The 16,961-nt window shown below is 37.4% G+C and overlaps 1 protein-coding gene across 1 annotated transcript in view; it reads left to right on the forward strand.

Annotated features, from left to right (window-relative positions):
• The window catches only part of PTPRZ1 (protein tyrosine phosphatase receptor type Z1), a 118,544-nt gene that overhangs the window by 47,442 nt on the left and 54,141 nt on the right, over positions 1–16,961 (forward strand). Inside the window, 5 exon segments of the mRNA XM_042468581.1 lie at positions 3,045–3,224; positions 5,023–5,174; positions 10,154–10,249; positions 10,495–10,561; positions 14,451–14,608. Of these exon segments, the coding sequence (XP_042324515.1) occupies positions 3,045–3,224; positions 5,023–5,174; positions 10,154–10,249; positions 10,495–10,561; positions 14,451–14,608 (653 nt within the window).

The following is a 16,961-nucleotide window of genomic DNA, read 5'->3' on the forward strand; positions in this document are numbered from 1 at the left end:
CATGCCTACATACAGAAACATAAATAGGCAGGCCCAGTCAACAGTAATACAGTTCCTCTGACCTGGAAGGACCTGGTCTACCTCAACCCAAGTGAGCCCAATCTATCCCTGTACCATCAATCTCATGGCTGAACATCCCATTCTGTCTGAAGCCATTGGCAGTGTAGAGCCAGTTCACTTTGGAGCAACTTTATCTGTTGGGCTCAGCTGGAGAGGTGGTGGCCCCAAGGAGAAGAAGAAAAATTCTGTTCTTTGGGGCCACTGCCTCATCCTCAGCTGAGCTGCCCTTGCAAAGTTGCTCCAAAGTCAGCGGACCTCTGTGTTCAAAGTGCTCAAACATTTCAAATGATTAGCACAACTGCTTTATGGATGCCAGCTGGGACCCCTCTCCAAGTCTGCATGATTAGAACTTGTGCAATTTGAATTTCTAATATCAGCTTTCCAAGCTCCAAAATGTATTTCTAATGCCACTCTGAGACTGGAGTCATATTTTATGAAAGTGGAAGCCAGAGTGTAACTGTACTCAGTACTGGCTCAGACTATCCTTCTGTATGGACCATTCTTCTTTCCCATTGGCCATGCTCACTAAACCTGACTGATGATTTCCAGTCTGTGTGGAAACAGATTGTGATGACTAAAATGTCACAACTTGGCTTTTCATATCTTCTGCTCAGCATGGGATACAATAAGGCTAATGCAAATGTCAAACAATGGGTGGTTGATCTAGAGTGACAACTGGATCTAGTGCTCCAACTTCTATTGCTAGTGATTCCAAAAGTGCTCCAGCTTTTATTGCTAGTGATTCCAATAGATATTTGGTATCACCTATGGTGTACTTACCAAAGCTCAAAGTACCTAAATGCTGGAGAGCCTTTACTTTGGCACGTTGTCATGCCCTTCCCTCAGTTGTCCTTGAAGGCCAATATAAGAATACCCACTTCTCAGACATATTATGCCCCTATAACTCTAGCCAAATAGAAACAACAGTGCATGTATTACTCCAGTGCTACAGGGACATTCACCTCAGCATTTTTAACCTCTAATGCATAAATACCAAGGACACACCAATCAGTTTTACACTTCTCTGTTGCTTTCAGACATCAACCCTTTTACAGCATATAATGTTGCCAGATGATGTGCAGCTGTGGTTAAAATTCACCTCAATGACCTCCACAGTACAATAGTACCAAGCTATAATGGAACTGTGTAATCTGAAAGGATATTTTAAATACTGTTTTTATCCTGTGTTTCTATCTTCTTTTATTCTTTATCCCCTCTTATCTGTGCTGGTCTATGACCATAATAAAGACTCTATTCTTCATACTCAAAGATATCAGCCAGAATGAGGTGCATTGCCACAAGATTAATGATGCAATATTAGATTGGGCCTGGCTTGGGCGTAAGTAGACTGGTCCCTTCCCTGTTAGAGAAAGTGACTGTCTGTAAAATGTCTTCGACTTCACACGTCTGTAAAATAATTGTATAAATAGTCATTTCGGTGTCAACTGCTTTGATGGTGTCAGCCAATTCAGTCCGCTCCCCCCTCCCATGATGCCACTGTCATGGCTTCCAGGAATGTCTCCTTTTGTAATAAAAGATCTTGGTTGGCTAGTGGGGCTGTCTGGAGCAACCTGGATGCCAGGGAGATGGCCAGTGTACTACATCCAGCCTATGGAATGCATTCTTTTCTTCTCTTCTGAAAGTACAGTTTAAGCTGGTGCACTGGTCAGTATGAGGACCTGTTATATGTTTCCCAATCTCAGAGGTGTGATTGACAAGCAAAAGAGATGGGCCTTTTCAGTTGTAGTACCATAACTGTAGAGTTTGGTAATGGAGGAGGCCTGCCTGGTTCTGTCACTGGTCATGTTTTAGTGATTGGTAAAAATCAAGCTCTTAGGAAGACCTTTGGGATGGGCTAATATTGGCCTGCTATTGGATTAATGTTTTTGTGTCTGTGTGTGTTTGTGTGTGGGGGGGTTTGAAAGCATATCTTGAGGTCACATTTTTTGAAATTGGTTTAATTTATTTTTTGTAGATGCCATGTGGATCCCTCAGAATGATTAGATATTAAATGCCATAAATAAAAGTAGGTTCTCCAAAGCCTCACCTTGTGCCCAAATAGTGGATACATAGCCAGTATTGCCGAAATACATGTTATCAAAGAGAAGAATACAAGAACCAGGACAGAAATCTGCTACATAGCAACCAATTCTCAAAATAATATATAGGCGAATCTCCCAGGAAACTGTCATCCTGCACTTTAATAAGGAAAAGCTGTCAAGGTTGGGAAAAGTGTGGCAAAACATTCTGTGGGATGTGGACCAATAAGATTGTGAAGACTGTGAGGAACAGACCACACAGAAAAGACTTCACAGAACAGGGATGCAATGCCAGTACCTCTACTAGCTCACTGTAATGGAAAGAATACCCTCCCATATACACAGTAATGTCCCTCAGGTTGGTGTTACCCAGTGAAGGGGGGGGGGACTGCCTTGCTCCCTCCATTTGACCAGACTACTACAGCCCCTGCCCCAAGCCCTTCAGGATCTGGTTCTTACTTAAAAGCACTGCCCCCTGATACTGCTTGACAAAGGAAAAAGTACACTGAATTCTTGCGACATGATGCTCTGCTGGCTGTCTTCCAAAATGGATTTTTGCCCTTTTTAAATGAAAGCCAGTTATGTCAAGCAGGACAAAATCTTGTAATTTAGGTCCAAGAAGTGTCAGGTTTTGTCACATTCTCAACACATACAAGACTAGAATGTCAAGGAGAAGGCTAGGGCAAAGCTGTCTCCCTGATAGATTTTCTAAAGAAGGGAGCTTTTTGAAGCAACAGAACATTGCCCATGAGGCTATCATAAACCTCCACTGAAATCATTTTAAAAAGCAATGGGGAGAGTAATGGAAGGGGAGACTGGCTTTAAAAGAAGTACATCCTTCCTCATGGGCATTAATATTGAATAATTTGTTGTTTCCATGTAAAACTACACATTATAAATACATTTATTTAGGTTATTTACTTCTTTATTTTTTTTTTTGCTTAGGAGCATTAAATCAAACAAACTGGGGAAAAAAATATCCAGCATGCAATGGTGCCAAACAATCACCTGTTAATATTGATGAGGATCTAACTCAAGTGAACGTGAACCTTAAAGAACTGACATTCCAGGACTGGGAAAAAGAAACATCAGAAGACACTTTAATCTATAACACAGGCAAAACAGGTACAAAATTCATATCTAACATTTTGAATTACTTAATTTTCATACAGATGAATTCATTTTGAATGAGAAGTGAATGCTTATAGATATTAAATCTCCTGAATCATTTTCTTCTTGTTTTTCTCATCTTGAAGTTAGCAGTTTTATTATGGGGAGGACAGCTGGCAATAGCAGTCAAGCATCAAGTCAAGAGGACTCAAAGGAAAAATAAAGACATCACGTGGGGGGAAAACACCACAGAGATCATATTACCATAATCCATTAATACATACTTACTAAAATAAAGATTTGGGTATTTTATACATAATTATTATAATCATTAATAATACCTACTGCTGACATGCTGCTATGCTGATATTTTCACAACTACACCGCTAGTGTTTTCAAAGATGATTATGCAAAAACATTTACATTGGAGAAATTATTTTAGAGCAATCTCTCACTTATATATGGGAGTGTAAAGAGGTGGCAGCAGTTTAAACTATTTAGCTGCTGCCAGCCATAGCTAATGCTCTGGAAGAGTGCTGGTGAGCCATACAAATGGAGATATGAATGGAAAATGGGATATACACCAATGCAATTTGGTTGAGCTTCTGAATTTGTAGAATATTGCTCTTCTAGTAGTTGATAGGGTATTTTTGACTGAGTATCTCATGTATCTTGAAGCCAATGAAAACTGAATCTTTTTTGTTAAAAAGTACCCACGGTGAATGAAATGAATGAAATGTCATTATGTTGTTGTGTGCCTTCAAATAGTTTCTGACTTACAGCAACCCTAAGGTGAACCTATTACAGAGTTTTATGAAAATGCAATATATCTTGTGATGGATCTGAATACAGTATAGAGAATATGTGATTCATCCAAGGTCATTCTTGGGCCTAAATGGGCTCAAAACAAGATGGTAAAGGGCATTTTGGGGCAGAAACAATTGGAGGAAAATACATATTTTTGACCCCCTGAAGGAGCCAGGAGGCACAGGACACATTTTGCCCACCTATGCTCTAAATGTTGTGCAAGGGCCTGAGGGAGGGAGGGAGGGAAAGAGAGATGAGTTGCAAGTGAAGATTCCTTGAGCCTCATCCCAAGATGCTCTGCAACCTTGCTTTACTCCATCAATTTGTTGACAGCACCAAAACAATTCTGTAATTGTTACAAAGAATAACTCTACCCTGCCTGTTGCTCAAAGATCCTGTAGAATCAGTTTACAATATTTATTGAACTAGTTGCAGACTATGGAGATTTTCAGACCAGCACTTAAGCACTTGTAAAACACTGCTAAATCGTTTAGGAAGCATGCGTGTGTGAAATTCTGATGCGCTTCCTAAGCGTCAGGAAATCATCGTCTTCCCTCCAGCATCCATGAATCTTTCGGGGAGAGGCAATTTCCTATCAACAGAAACTTTGCATTCATAGCAAATTGCCTCTCCCCAAAGGATTCAGGGATGCTGCAGGGGAGTCAACGATTCCCTGATACAGTATTTAGAAAATGTGTCACGCTTTCACACATGCACATTTCCTAAATGTTTTAGCAGTGTTTTACCAGCACTTAAACGCTGGTCTGAAAATCTTCTATGTTACTTCAATGTAGATATCTTTGAAATTAGTCCCACTAATTTCAGTCTGAACAAAATTAAGCCAAATTATTCTGGATGTCACACACAGTGTGGAGATATGCTTTACATTGACAGTTTTAAAATAATTACATTTACTCTAATGCTGATGTGGTAGAAACACAAGATAGATGTTGTTTGTCTTATCTTAAGAATAATTAATAACTCTTTTTTCTCTTTCTCTCTCTAGTGGAAATTAAGCTGACAAATGAATATTTTGTGACTGGAGGAGGTTTAGAAGGTGTGTTTAAAGCAAGCAAGATAACATTTCACTGGGGAAAATGCAATATATCTCATGATGGATCTGAACATAGTATAGAAGGACAAAAGTATCCTCTTGAGGTAATTAAGATACTAAATATTACGTCATTCCAAAAATGACTTTATAAGTCATTAGAAATCCCATGGTTATGTGAATGCAGGGATTGCCATATTGACAGTTAAACAAAATCCAAAAGGCACATTGCTGATACCATTAGTAGGGCAACCAAAAGGTGCAAAAAACATTGCAATAGTTTTCAAAAATCACTAGCTTTTTCATCAGGCAAGGATGGTAGGAAAATCATACAGGAGAACAAAAATGTTTTTGTACTACAGTAGGCCCTCCCCTTATGTGAGAGATCCATGCCAGATCCCCCAGTCTAAGGGGAAATCTGCATTGGGGAGCATGATCACGGCTCGGGGCAGTGTGCGTGTCAATGATTTGATTGGTGTGTGGCTTCCGCATAAGCTGGAAATCGCATATAGTGGGGGCGCACTGTACAGCTCTTCAGGTCTGCATGTTTTGTTTATGGTGTTAGAGAGAGAATGTTTATGCAGTTACAAGAACTCAAAGAAAAAGAGAAGTGAAGCAACAGGACAAAGGCTGTAAAATGCAGAGTTCAGGGATCTCATCAAGAAAACCCTGTGCTGGGAGATCTGAAGATAAATTTAAGTGTGACAGAAAGGCATACCAAAAGAACCCAGCTTAGAGTATTTTAGCTTGTTCAAATCCCCATATATGACAAACTGTCCAAAAATGAGGGTTTTTTTTTCCTGCTTTATGGGTAAATTAGATCAAAAGAAATCCAGGGATGGTCATGTAGACAATTATGCAAAATCCAAGATATAAAGTACACATTGGAGATGATCAGATGGTGATATTCATTCCCATGAATAAAAAGTTATGAGGCCACTCCACATCACTGACATGAGAAGGACGGGATCAGAGCAATGCCACAGGATGTCATCTGATAATTTGGCAATTGCATGATAAGGATGGGAGTGTCTCGCTTCTCTCCCATCCTTTTTTGCCATCTGATAATCTCCATTGTTTATGTCTTTATTAGGTAAAACAGAAGGCACAAAATGATTATTCTAACTTTTGAAGCTTCTCCATTAAGTAAATAGAAGCAAATGGTAGAAAAAAAAATTATTCAGGAGAACAAAATGACATTGTTGGGCTCTCAAGTCTCCATCTTTTATTTGTAAAATTATTATGTGCATGCTTTCATATGTATAGTTGCAGTTAAAATGTATAGTAACTATATGCTGTAATGACTGAAGACATCTGACATACATACACAGACATACACACACTGAGGTGCATAATGTTACTTATAAGTCAATAGAAGTATGATATTTGTAGACTTCTATATATGTAGATGCAGTTAAAACATTGTACTAGTAATGTGCTTTGATGAAGGAAGATATTTGTAGTGTGTACACTTATGTTTACTTAATGTTTATTTTAGCTGTGCCAAACTAAAGAAAATGTCATTGGTTTCGATGTTTACAGAAGTATTTGTCATGATGATAATCATACAGTCAGATGGGACAATTGTCATCCAGTAAGGATAATATATAATACTGCATCTCAGTCATTCAAAATATACCACACACTTCAAATTCAGTTTTCCCTTCTAGGTAAACAGAAATACACACATGGACTTCTAGTAGCAGTTCTTCCAATAGGCATGTTGAGGCAGTGGTCTCTGGCAGTAGATTTTGGGATGTTATTAAAGGCCAACAAGGCTTAAAATGCTTCCAGCTGAGGGGAAGAAACTATCTGGAAGTCCCAGGATTTATTCCTGTACAAACCACCTTTATTTTTGAAGTTTTCTTTATTTCAAAGTATTTCCTGGGAGATCCTGGCATTACTAAGGATTTTTAATTCCCACTCTACCGGTCAATTTAAATTAAATTATCTGTACTTCTGTAGTTCTACATTGCATGAATTGACTTATATGGCCACCAGTGAACACAGCTATTGCTTCCAAGACAGATTCAACATAGATCAAGTGAGGGAAAAGTCACTGAAACAAAATTATTTTGATGTTTAACTAGAATAATATAGCAAAAGCACTTTAACATTTTGACCATAACTCTTGAATAATAATAATAATCTCAAAGGAAATTGGTAAAAATCAATTACTGAAATATTGTATGAGACTGGGTATGGGGCATGGTCAGTGGAAGGAGGAAGAGACAGAAACCAGTCATATTTCAAGAAAGAGACTGGATGCAATTAATGAATAAGCAGATTTTTAAAAAATATATATCAAAACTTTCAGTACTTCCAGAGACTTTTCTTCTCATCTGAAGACAGTCATTAAATTTATTATGAGTAGTGTTTCTCTGCCAGGAAGGAGGAGGGTTACTTGTGAGCTTTATACCTCAGGTGCCAAAATTAAGGGAGGATCTGCTTCTCAAGCTATCTGATGTGGCAAAACTATTTTTTTTTCTTGTTTGAGATGTATTATTATTATAATATTCATGTAGTTTCCTGGAAGTTCACCACAGAGTAGCAGCAGGTGGTTCATGGACTAGCTTTGATGTGCAGACCGCCACTTCAAACAGCACTGACTTAGGCTATTAATATGTCTTGATATTAATATCATAGGGGGGCACTGTCTTTTGCTCTGACTCACTGACTTGGACTTCAGTGAATGTGCCAACACATTCTTGCATGGAAGTCTCCTCTGCAGTCAGAAAATCTATGTGAGGACACTACACATTTTTCTTGCTTTTAAGAAGACCCAAGAACATTTTAACATCTCCAAGCATCTGTGTATTTCTAAGCAACTTTTTATGACATTCTCCAGGATGTGAAGTCGAAGGCTTTCATGGTCGGCATCCATAGTTTTTTCTGGGTTTTTCAGACAATGTGTTCTCTTCTAGATCATGGCCACATAGCCCAAAAAACCCACAAAAAACTATTATCGAGGACATTTGTAAATGATAATTCCTCTCGTGACAAGCTACAAAAGATAACCATCAACTCCTAGATAATAAAATGGTTTCTGGGCATGATTGATCTGCAGAGACAGTGTTGTTCAGTTGTAATTTATACCAGAAAATAAACATTTACATTAGTTGAATGAATGCATTTATTACGGCATACAGCCAGCAACATCAGCTGGAAAGTGCAAATGGTTCTGACCTACTTCAGAGTCAGTTAAATTTTGATTGTTGCTTTGTCAAATATCCACATTTGAACTGTCATATTTCTGTGCAACAAACGTCAAACCAGGTGACCCTTTTTCATTCACTTTTTTCATGGTTATTGAAGAGAAATGGGTGTCCACATATCTTAGGGAAGAACTTACTGCAGCCTCTAAAATCTAGGCTTGCGGCGACCTCCCAGAGGGCAGATGAGATCCGTCAGATAACATCATTAGACAGCTTTAAAAAAGCTGTCAAGACGGACCTCTTCCGGCAGGCCTTTCCAGATTAACCATCCCGGCCCAGGTTCCCAGGTTCCCTGATTCCCTCATTCCTCCCGTGGCCCCATCTTAGAGATGGTTGAGGATCAACAGAGGGATATCAGGGGTTTTAGTTTTTAATTGTTGTTTTTATGCTTAGATATTGTGTTTTTAATATGTTATACTGTTTAATACTGTCTTAAGGGGGGGAGGGATAAAGTGTTTTTAATTGTTGTATTTTATATTTTACTGTTGTCAAACGCCCCGAATGGGTTGCCTAAAAGTAATAATAATAATAATAATAATAATAATTATTATTATTATTATTATTATTATTATTATTAGGTGGTCTTTGTGGCCAACCAAAAATTGTGCTCACCAGTGGTTTTGCTCCTTCATTTGTGGGTATGTCTGATTTCATGCTTCACTATAGAGAGTTGTGGAGCAGTTTCAACATCCAGTGTGAGTACAGCTCCTGTTGTTCTCCCCAGTTCTAAAGTGAGAAATAAATGGGAGCTCACTCTGGTCATGCTTGACTTTGGAGGCACTCCAAACACCTCAAAAGTCCAGAATTATGGCATGTAATATTATGACTTATGTAGATAAACCCAGGCACTTTGTAATGCCTTTAGCTGGAGAGAATGTGAACACCGGGGACTATGCTTACATCTGTGGATTGAATGGGACAAAATAAACAATTTCTGGCCTACAATACTTGATTAGATCTCCAACATCACTAAACAGAATATTATTCTGATTGGAATGACTCTTACTCTTGGTTTTCCAAGGTGGAAACAAAAATTTAAAATATAAAGATCTAAATTGCTTTTTCTTAGCAATTACTAGACTTGAAATTGCAAAAAACAAACAAATAAACCCTGAAAACGATGGACTCTCTCTTGAAAACTGGTGGGTTAAAGTACGGGATGGGTAATGGCACAACTATGAGATAAAATATCATCTAGTAAAGGATCTATGAACCAAAAAAAAAAAAAAAATTGTGGAAGGTTGGTATCCTGTCACATAATATATTAATGTCAATAAATATCTCTTGAAACCTCCAGCTCATCACTTGTGGAACTGGAATGGTGTACTCTCCTCAGAACCTCTGAATCCTTGATAATGTGCTTAACAACAAACCCATAGCATAGCTTATCTTCTCTTCCATTATCATACCCATGCCTGTTTTTATTGTTGTTGTTATCTATACTTCATTCTATACTGAAACTGATTGCATCTATTGATGAACGTGACTTTTCTGTACATTAAAATCTATGCAAATCCTACAAGCCTATATTGATACTTAGTACAAAACCTAGGTCAGCTGAGACCCTGAGGGCCCAACATGCTCTTTGATACACATCAGGCTTAATCTGCTACTGTGTTGGCTAAAGTAGGCCACATTTATGACTAGTCTTATTGAGAATAGAGCCTTAGACTGAGTTATATCTCAAAGTAATATTTATGCAACATAGAAAGGGACATTACAGTGTTTTAGGATTAGAAGTTCATCTTTGAAGCAAATAATTACAAAAAGTAATATACATATTCAACAAATTGTTTTCCTATTGGTATATAAAGTTTTATTGGTATAATTTGAGGGAAAATTCACCTAAGTTAATATTATTCTACTTACAGATGCAAATCTACTGTTATGATCCAAATCGGTTTGAAGATATTGATAAGGCAATTGAAGGAAATGGAAAATTAAGAGTGTTATCCATTTTATTTGAGGTAATCCTTGTTTGTGCATATTGACTTAAATTACCAGTGAAATGTAAAAATGTAAACACGGTGCATACATATATTGTTGTTAATTAATTCTGCAAATGTAAATAAGCCTTATCCATTGCAGTATTTGGCTAAAGGTAGTATAGGTAAAATATTATTTCAAAATATTTATTTATTTTTAATTGGAGAATTAACAAATGATTGAAACACTGAGCTCAAGAATAAATTATGCAACATTTCTCCAACAGGTTGGTCTGGAAGATAATGTGGATTACAATTCAATTATTGATGGAGTGGCCAGTGTTAGTCGTTTTGGTGAGTTTGTGATGTAACATGGAAAACCATCTATGCAGTTATCAATGTATTCAAATACATTAAACTTCCAGTGATAAGAATTTATGAACTCTGGATACAATATGTTCAAACCAAAAAAAGAGACAATTTGCTCCATATCTTAAAACCTTTGTTTTATAAACCTACTTATAGGGGAAAAGAAGCGATTAGTAACTGATTTACAAGTCAGGAGTGGAAAACCTCTACTCCCTGCCTGAAAAAAAAACACTTCTATGCCCTAATTCAACACAAGGAGTTGATCCATCTGCTTGTACACTTCACTTACCCATATTTGGTTCTAATATTGTAATAAATGGATGTGCACATAGAATTTCCTTGGATGCTCAGAATTTTACACAGGCCACAGTTGAGGATGAAAGAATCTGTGTCCACTGCTTTGAACCTAAAAATTATTTTCTGTTGATTGACACTCCTTCCATGACTTCCTCTGAAGGCAGTCTTCAGAATAATTGTTTTATAAATACAGAGCAAACTTACTTGAGTGTATTCCTATAGTGTGTTGATTTCCTAGGTTGAAAAGAAACAAAATATTTAATTCAAAAATTTGTGTTGTCTTAAATTAAGAAAACCAAGCTTAGAACATGTCATTATTCACTTTATTCCAAAACATAACAAACAAAAAGCAAAAGTGGCATAGAACTGTATAAGACTGTTTTCTTGATAACACAGTTTTATGTTCAAGATTGAGAAATTGAATTGTTCCAATTGTTGATCTGTACATTTAAACCTGAGGCTAGTTTTATTGCCCCAATACAATCCAGCAGTAGAAGCAACTTTAAACTGTGGTTTAGATCAAAACCTTGTGGGCTGACATATGTGTTTATGGGGGGCTGGATGGAGGAAAAGCTGGAAGAAGATAGCAAAAGTCTTTTCCATTGCTATCCAAAGAGCAAGTTGCCAGCTGCCAAGCAACCTATTTTTTCTTTGTCTGACTTCCAGATTAATCGTTGAAGCAAAAAGCCCCCCAAGAACACTGCCTAGGAAGAAAAATTCCCTATGGTTTTCTGAGGCAACATTCCCAGAGCATCTTTAGCTTCAGGGCATCTTTATCTTTGAGGGACTTATGGACTGAGGAAATAGGCTGCCTGGGAGTTTCCTTGAAAGGGAGTAGAGAAGTCTTCCTCTGTTTCTCACACACCCCATTGCTGATACGACACAACCATAAAAAATGAACACTATGCCAGCTTAATGAATCATTGTGCCAATGTAATATACAAGCAGGATTATGGCCAGACTTGTAGGTTCAGAGTCCTTTAGAATAAATTAACCATAGCTCTGGATTCAGATGTAAGGGGGAGCAACCTGCTTATGAAGAAGGAGAGCCACAAAGGGATTGAATAGTACAGCTCATGTACATCATGGTTTGATAAGCCAGGAGGCTTGCCTTAAGATGAAAATGTGGCCAACGTGATCATGTGGGAAAGGCCTGAGCATTTGAGAAATGTCAATATATTTCACAAGCAGTGAACATTATGGATACAAACAGATATATCGTAAACATTATGGATACAAACAGATATATACATGTTCAGAACAGGAGAAACAAGAAACACAGATAATGGCTATGGCAACATGATTTATTTATAGGAGGTGTGGCTTTGAAATGAAACAGATGGGCAGATCATATTTTATCCTCTTAATGAGAGGACACCTGTACTAAACTCCCTCTGTTCTTGTGGCCTTCTCTTCTAACAACCAGTACAAACAAATCAGATGAAGACTCAGATAATCTTCAAGTCTTCACTTTTCTCAGCTATCATGATATGCAGAGAGAGGCCTGAGGCTACTGTGCCTTTTTTGTTGAAGTACCACCTAACTGTTCCTTGGCAGTGAGAGCAAATATATTGTTGCTCCAGCTGTTCTCCTTGGCAATAGCTCTTTTTGCCTGCAGTTATAAGGGAGCGGGAGTAGAGAACAGCAGTGTTTATCTGGGAAAGGGGAAGCTATGTGCTGCTGTGAGCATAAAAGTGTGGCAGCATCAAGCACATTCATTGAGACAGAAGCCAGGGAAAAAGAAAAGGGAAGAAGGGAGTTAAATCTATAACCTTGCCTGCCTGTCTGGTGGTGAATTCTCTATACACCAGATGTAAGAACTGGAGGCCATTATAGACTCAGGGCCCCCATTAGGAGACTAACCTGTGAACTATTAACTGATAGCTCACATGTACCACAATGTGTACTGATGGGTATTATAAAGAACATTGTACCCAACATCATTCGTGTCTTCTGGTGCAGTTACAGTATGTGGTAAATCTATTCTGTTTTTTAGCCTGAACTTTAAATAGATTCATCACCTTGGATATTTCCTTTGAAATTCACATTAAAACACAAAGCATATTTATCATCCTGCTGATAACAGAACCATCTGCTGCCACTGTCCCTCATGGCAAATTTTAAAGGGGTCATGATGATTTTTAGAATCATTGTCATAACCTCATACTTCAGTTTTGCAGAATATATGTACATTTACCATTAAAAATAATTCTTTTGGATCAGTTAGATACAGGAAAGTTAATAGAAAGTGCCACTATTTTTGAAATGTATAGTAATTACATTTAATATGTAATTACTATAAAAATGATAAATAGCTATTAAAAACAGGTCAGCTAAAACAATACAGCACTTCCTAGGCTGTTTTTTTTTAAAAGCTTTCTGTTTAAAAGCTTGTCAAAGTAAACAGGAACATTGTGTGATGTCTGTAATCTGCCCCAGTTAACAGTCTGGCTGAAACCCTTTGTACCATCTGAAGTTTCCAAACACTCTTCACAGACAGCTCCAAGTAGAGCATGTTACAGTAGTTCAAACATGATGTACCACAGTGGCCAGATCTGATATCTCAAGGAATGGGTGCACTTGGTACAGAAGCTTTAAATGTGTAAAATCACTTATGGCCACTGCAGAAACCTGGTACTCCAGGTTCATAGCTTAGTCTAAGAGTACCCCCAGACTGCAAACCTGTGTCTTCAGGGGGAGTGTAATCGCATCCAACACAGGCTGAATTCCTACTCCTTGATCTGCCTTTCGACTGACCAAATGCACCTCTATCTTGTTTGGATTAAGCTTCAGTTTGTTTGCCCTTATCCAGTCCGTTACTGATGACAAAGACTTGTTGAAATTTATGTTACAACACAGCAATAAAAATCTAAACAGAATGCACAGGAAAAATCCAATCCATAATTTCGCCTTTTTGCATCCCACTTAATCTTCTCGCAACATGAAGAATTATTTTGAGAATATTTAGGCGAAACAAAGATTTAGACTTACGTTTCAATGTTTTACCTCACATATAAACTAACAGCATCTCCAGTCAACCGTTCAGGTTATATATAGAAGATTTCCATACCAGGCTTTCAGACACACACACTTCCCAAATGTTTTACCGGCATTTTACCAGCTCTTACCCCATGGTAAGCACTGGTATGAAACTCTTCATAGCCTCCAAAATGACAAAAGAAAACCCTGCTAAAAGGCCTGCCATCAGCATCTATCAGATTAGCAGACATTAGGACATTTTTCATCATGGTACCATGTTTGTAAAAAAATCTGCCCATAGGTGGTTTTCAAACTGGGTTTGTATATGTGTGTCTATGTGTCTAGCTGAATGATACTTGTGATTGTTTTTTACTGTTGTCATTTTTACGTTTTGGTTTTTGCTTTAGTTTAGATTGTAGTTTCACTGACAGAAGATGAATTGCTTACTACTGATGTGGGCTTTTATGTGATCCACTTTCCAATGGTATTCATTGACCAGAAGATTAAAAACTGTGAAATAGTTCAGGTTCCAGGTTTATTTGATGCAGTCTGGTTTTAGGAATATCCTCACTGTTTACTTATAATTTATATTTTCCAGGGAAAAAAAGTGAACTGGAGCCTTTCGTCTTGTTAAACCTTTTGCCAAATTCAACAAACAAATATTACACTTACAATGGATCATTATCAACTCCTCCCTGCTCAGAGACAGTTGAATGGATTATATTCAAAGACCCTGTTAATATTTCAGAAAATCAGGTGATTTTATTTACTACCAGGAAAATAAAGCAGTGTTATTCAGGTTGATGTTGATGATTTTGTTAATGATTGAATTACAGTGCTCCCTCGGGTTACGAATTTAATTCGTTCCGCCGCTCCGTTCGTAACCCGAGTAATTTCGCAACCCGAAAAGGGCTTTCCGTTAGCGCTGGAAAGCCGCGCGTTTGAATTTCGCGCCGAAAAAAAATTCGTAACCCGAAAAAAACATCGTAACCCGGAACAGTTTTTTCCAATCTAACTTTTTCGTAACCCGGAAATTTCGTAACGCGGTCAATTCGTATCCCGGGGTACCACTGTACTTTGGACAATACAAATATAATCATTTCATTAGTTAAAAGTATTACTTATACCATTGTTATTATTTTATTACTCTTGAGATGTATTATAATAATCGTTAACATTTGAGTGGTAGGCTCTAAAACCTTTAAAATTTGATTCATACTAAGTTAATGAAAAATGAGGGGGGAATCTAGCAGGTTCTCTGAAAAAAAACACAGAATTTCTAACACTAAAAATGTTAGAAATAAGCAAGTTTGGTTAAAATTGGTTAATAAAAGTGAATTTTAGAGTTAAAAATGCAGAAATTTGAAGTGTTTGAATTAGGAGGTTCCTGAAATAGTTGATGGATCATATGCAAATTACAGTCTTTGGTTTTGTTCCATTAGATAACACCAAGTTCAGTGTCTTTGTGTACACATAAATTATAGTAGAGATGTATGAAATAAGTGTAAACAAAGTGTAAACAAAAACTATACAGAACCATTTCATTATAGCAGTGACACAGAATGTTTTAATATATAAATACATCCTATAATCTTTTGGGGTTTAGACCCCAATGTATAGTATATTTCTGTTTGATAAAATACTGGACTGTAAAGAGATTGGCTTAAATCCCCTTGTTAGGCCTAACTAGAACAGACCCATTGAATCAATGAGAGTTACGTATGTGTTGACTTACCATTCAGCAATTGATTGAACTGTTCTACCTTAGTTAAAATTAACCAACAGAATGCCAGCCAGTGTTAAACTGAAATTGCACTGCATTAGTCCCATCTTCACTTGGAGCTTAATGCAAGATGTCATGGCCCGTCTGGTGCAGTAACATGCTGTAATGTTGTTGGCTCATTCGCCAATAAATTATTTCCCCCTTGAATTAATATGTTAATGGTATCTTATCTTGCTATGGTTTAGTAACCACTTTGGATGCAAATGTCTTGTTCCACTTCATTGTGATATTGGCAGCATAGTGGATGTGGTCTGAGTGTGGTTTTACTGCTCCTCCCATTGGGATTCCCCAGGAATCTCCAGCAAAGAAACCTCTTACTGTTTCTGGTGATTGGGCTAGGAAGACTTTGGGATTTCCAACAGTTCTGCATTCATGGATTCAACCAACCACAACTCAAAAAGAAAAATCCCCAAAAGCAAACACTGATTTTGCTGTTTTATATAAGAGGCACAATTTTACTATGCAGTGGTTTTGAGCATCCACAGATTTTGGTATCAACAGAGGTCTTGGAACCAAACGGCAACAGATATCAAAGGTCAACAAAAAATATAACTGGCCAAGTGCTGGTTGTGGAGAAAACCCTAGGGAAAAATGGTGGAAGTGGCCTGAAGTGCTTTTGTTTTCCCAGTCTTGGAGGGAGAGGGGGTGGTTCCATAATAGCATAATTACACAATTGTGCATTTGTACAGTTCTGTAATTGCATAATTAATAGATTTCTGGTTGTTGTTGTTGTTGTTTTAAAAAACATTCATGGAGCAGGAAGCACTGCAAACAAGGTGGTGTAAATGGCAATTTTTGAAGTATGAGAAAGTAAATATGGAAAATAATGCCACTAAAGTGGAAATACAGTAATGGTGCAAAAGAGTACATTGTCATTCATTATTTATTTATTCGTTTAATTTTTTGAGTAGAGGAGAAGTGGATTTCAAACAAAATGACCCAAAACTTCTGACTAGGGTGATGAGCACCTGAATTGCAATGTAATAATAGGGAGGAGTTAGTTCTGTAGTGCTTCATCACAAAGTAACTAGTCAATACTGTATGTGTATATGCCATACATTCAGCAGAAGCAAATATTGTACCAGTAAAGGCAACACACACACACACACACGCTTTATTTCTTTACAGTTACAATGTTTTTTCTGACTGTGACTCAACAATTTCTGTGGAAGAATATGTCGAGTCACTTTTATCTGGAATTCCAAAATCTGAAATGATTCAAAATCCAAAACGATTTTCATGTTGTGGCTGAGATAGTGACACTTTTGCTTTTTGATGGTTGAGTGTACACAAACTTTGTTTCATGCACAAAATTATTAAAAATAC

The sequence above is a fragment of the Sceloporus undulatus genome, chromosome 5 (assembly GCF_019175285.1).
Source record: "Sceloporus undulatus isolate JIND9_A2432 ecotype Alabama chromosome 5, SceUnd_v1.1, whole genome shotgun sequence".
Lineage (NCBI taxonomy): Eukaryota > Metazoa > Chordata > Lepidosauria > Squamata > Phrynosomatidae > Sceloporus > Sceloporus undulatus.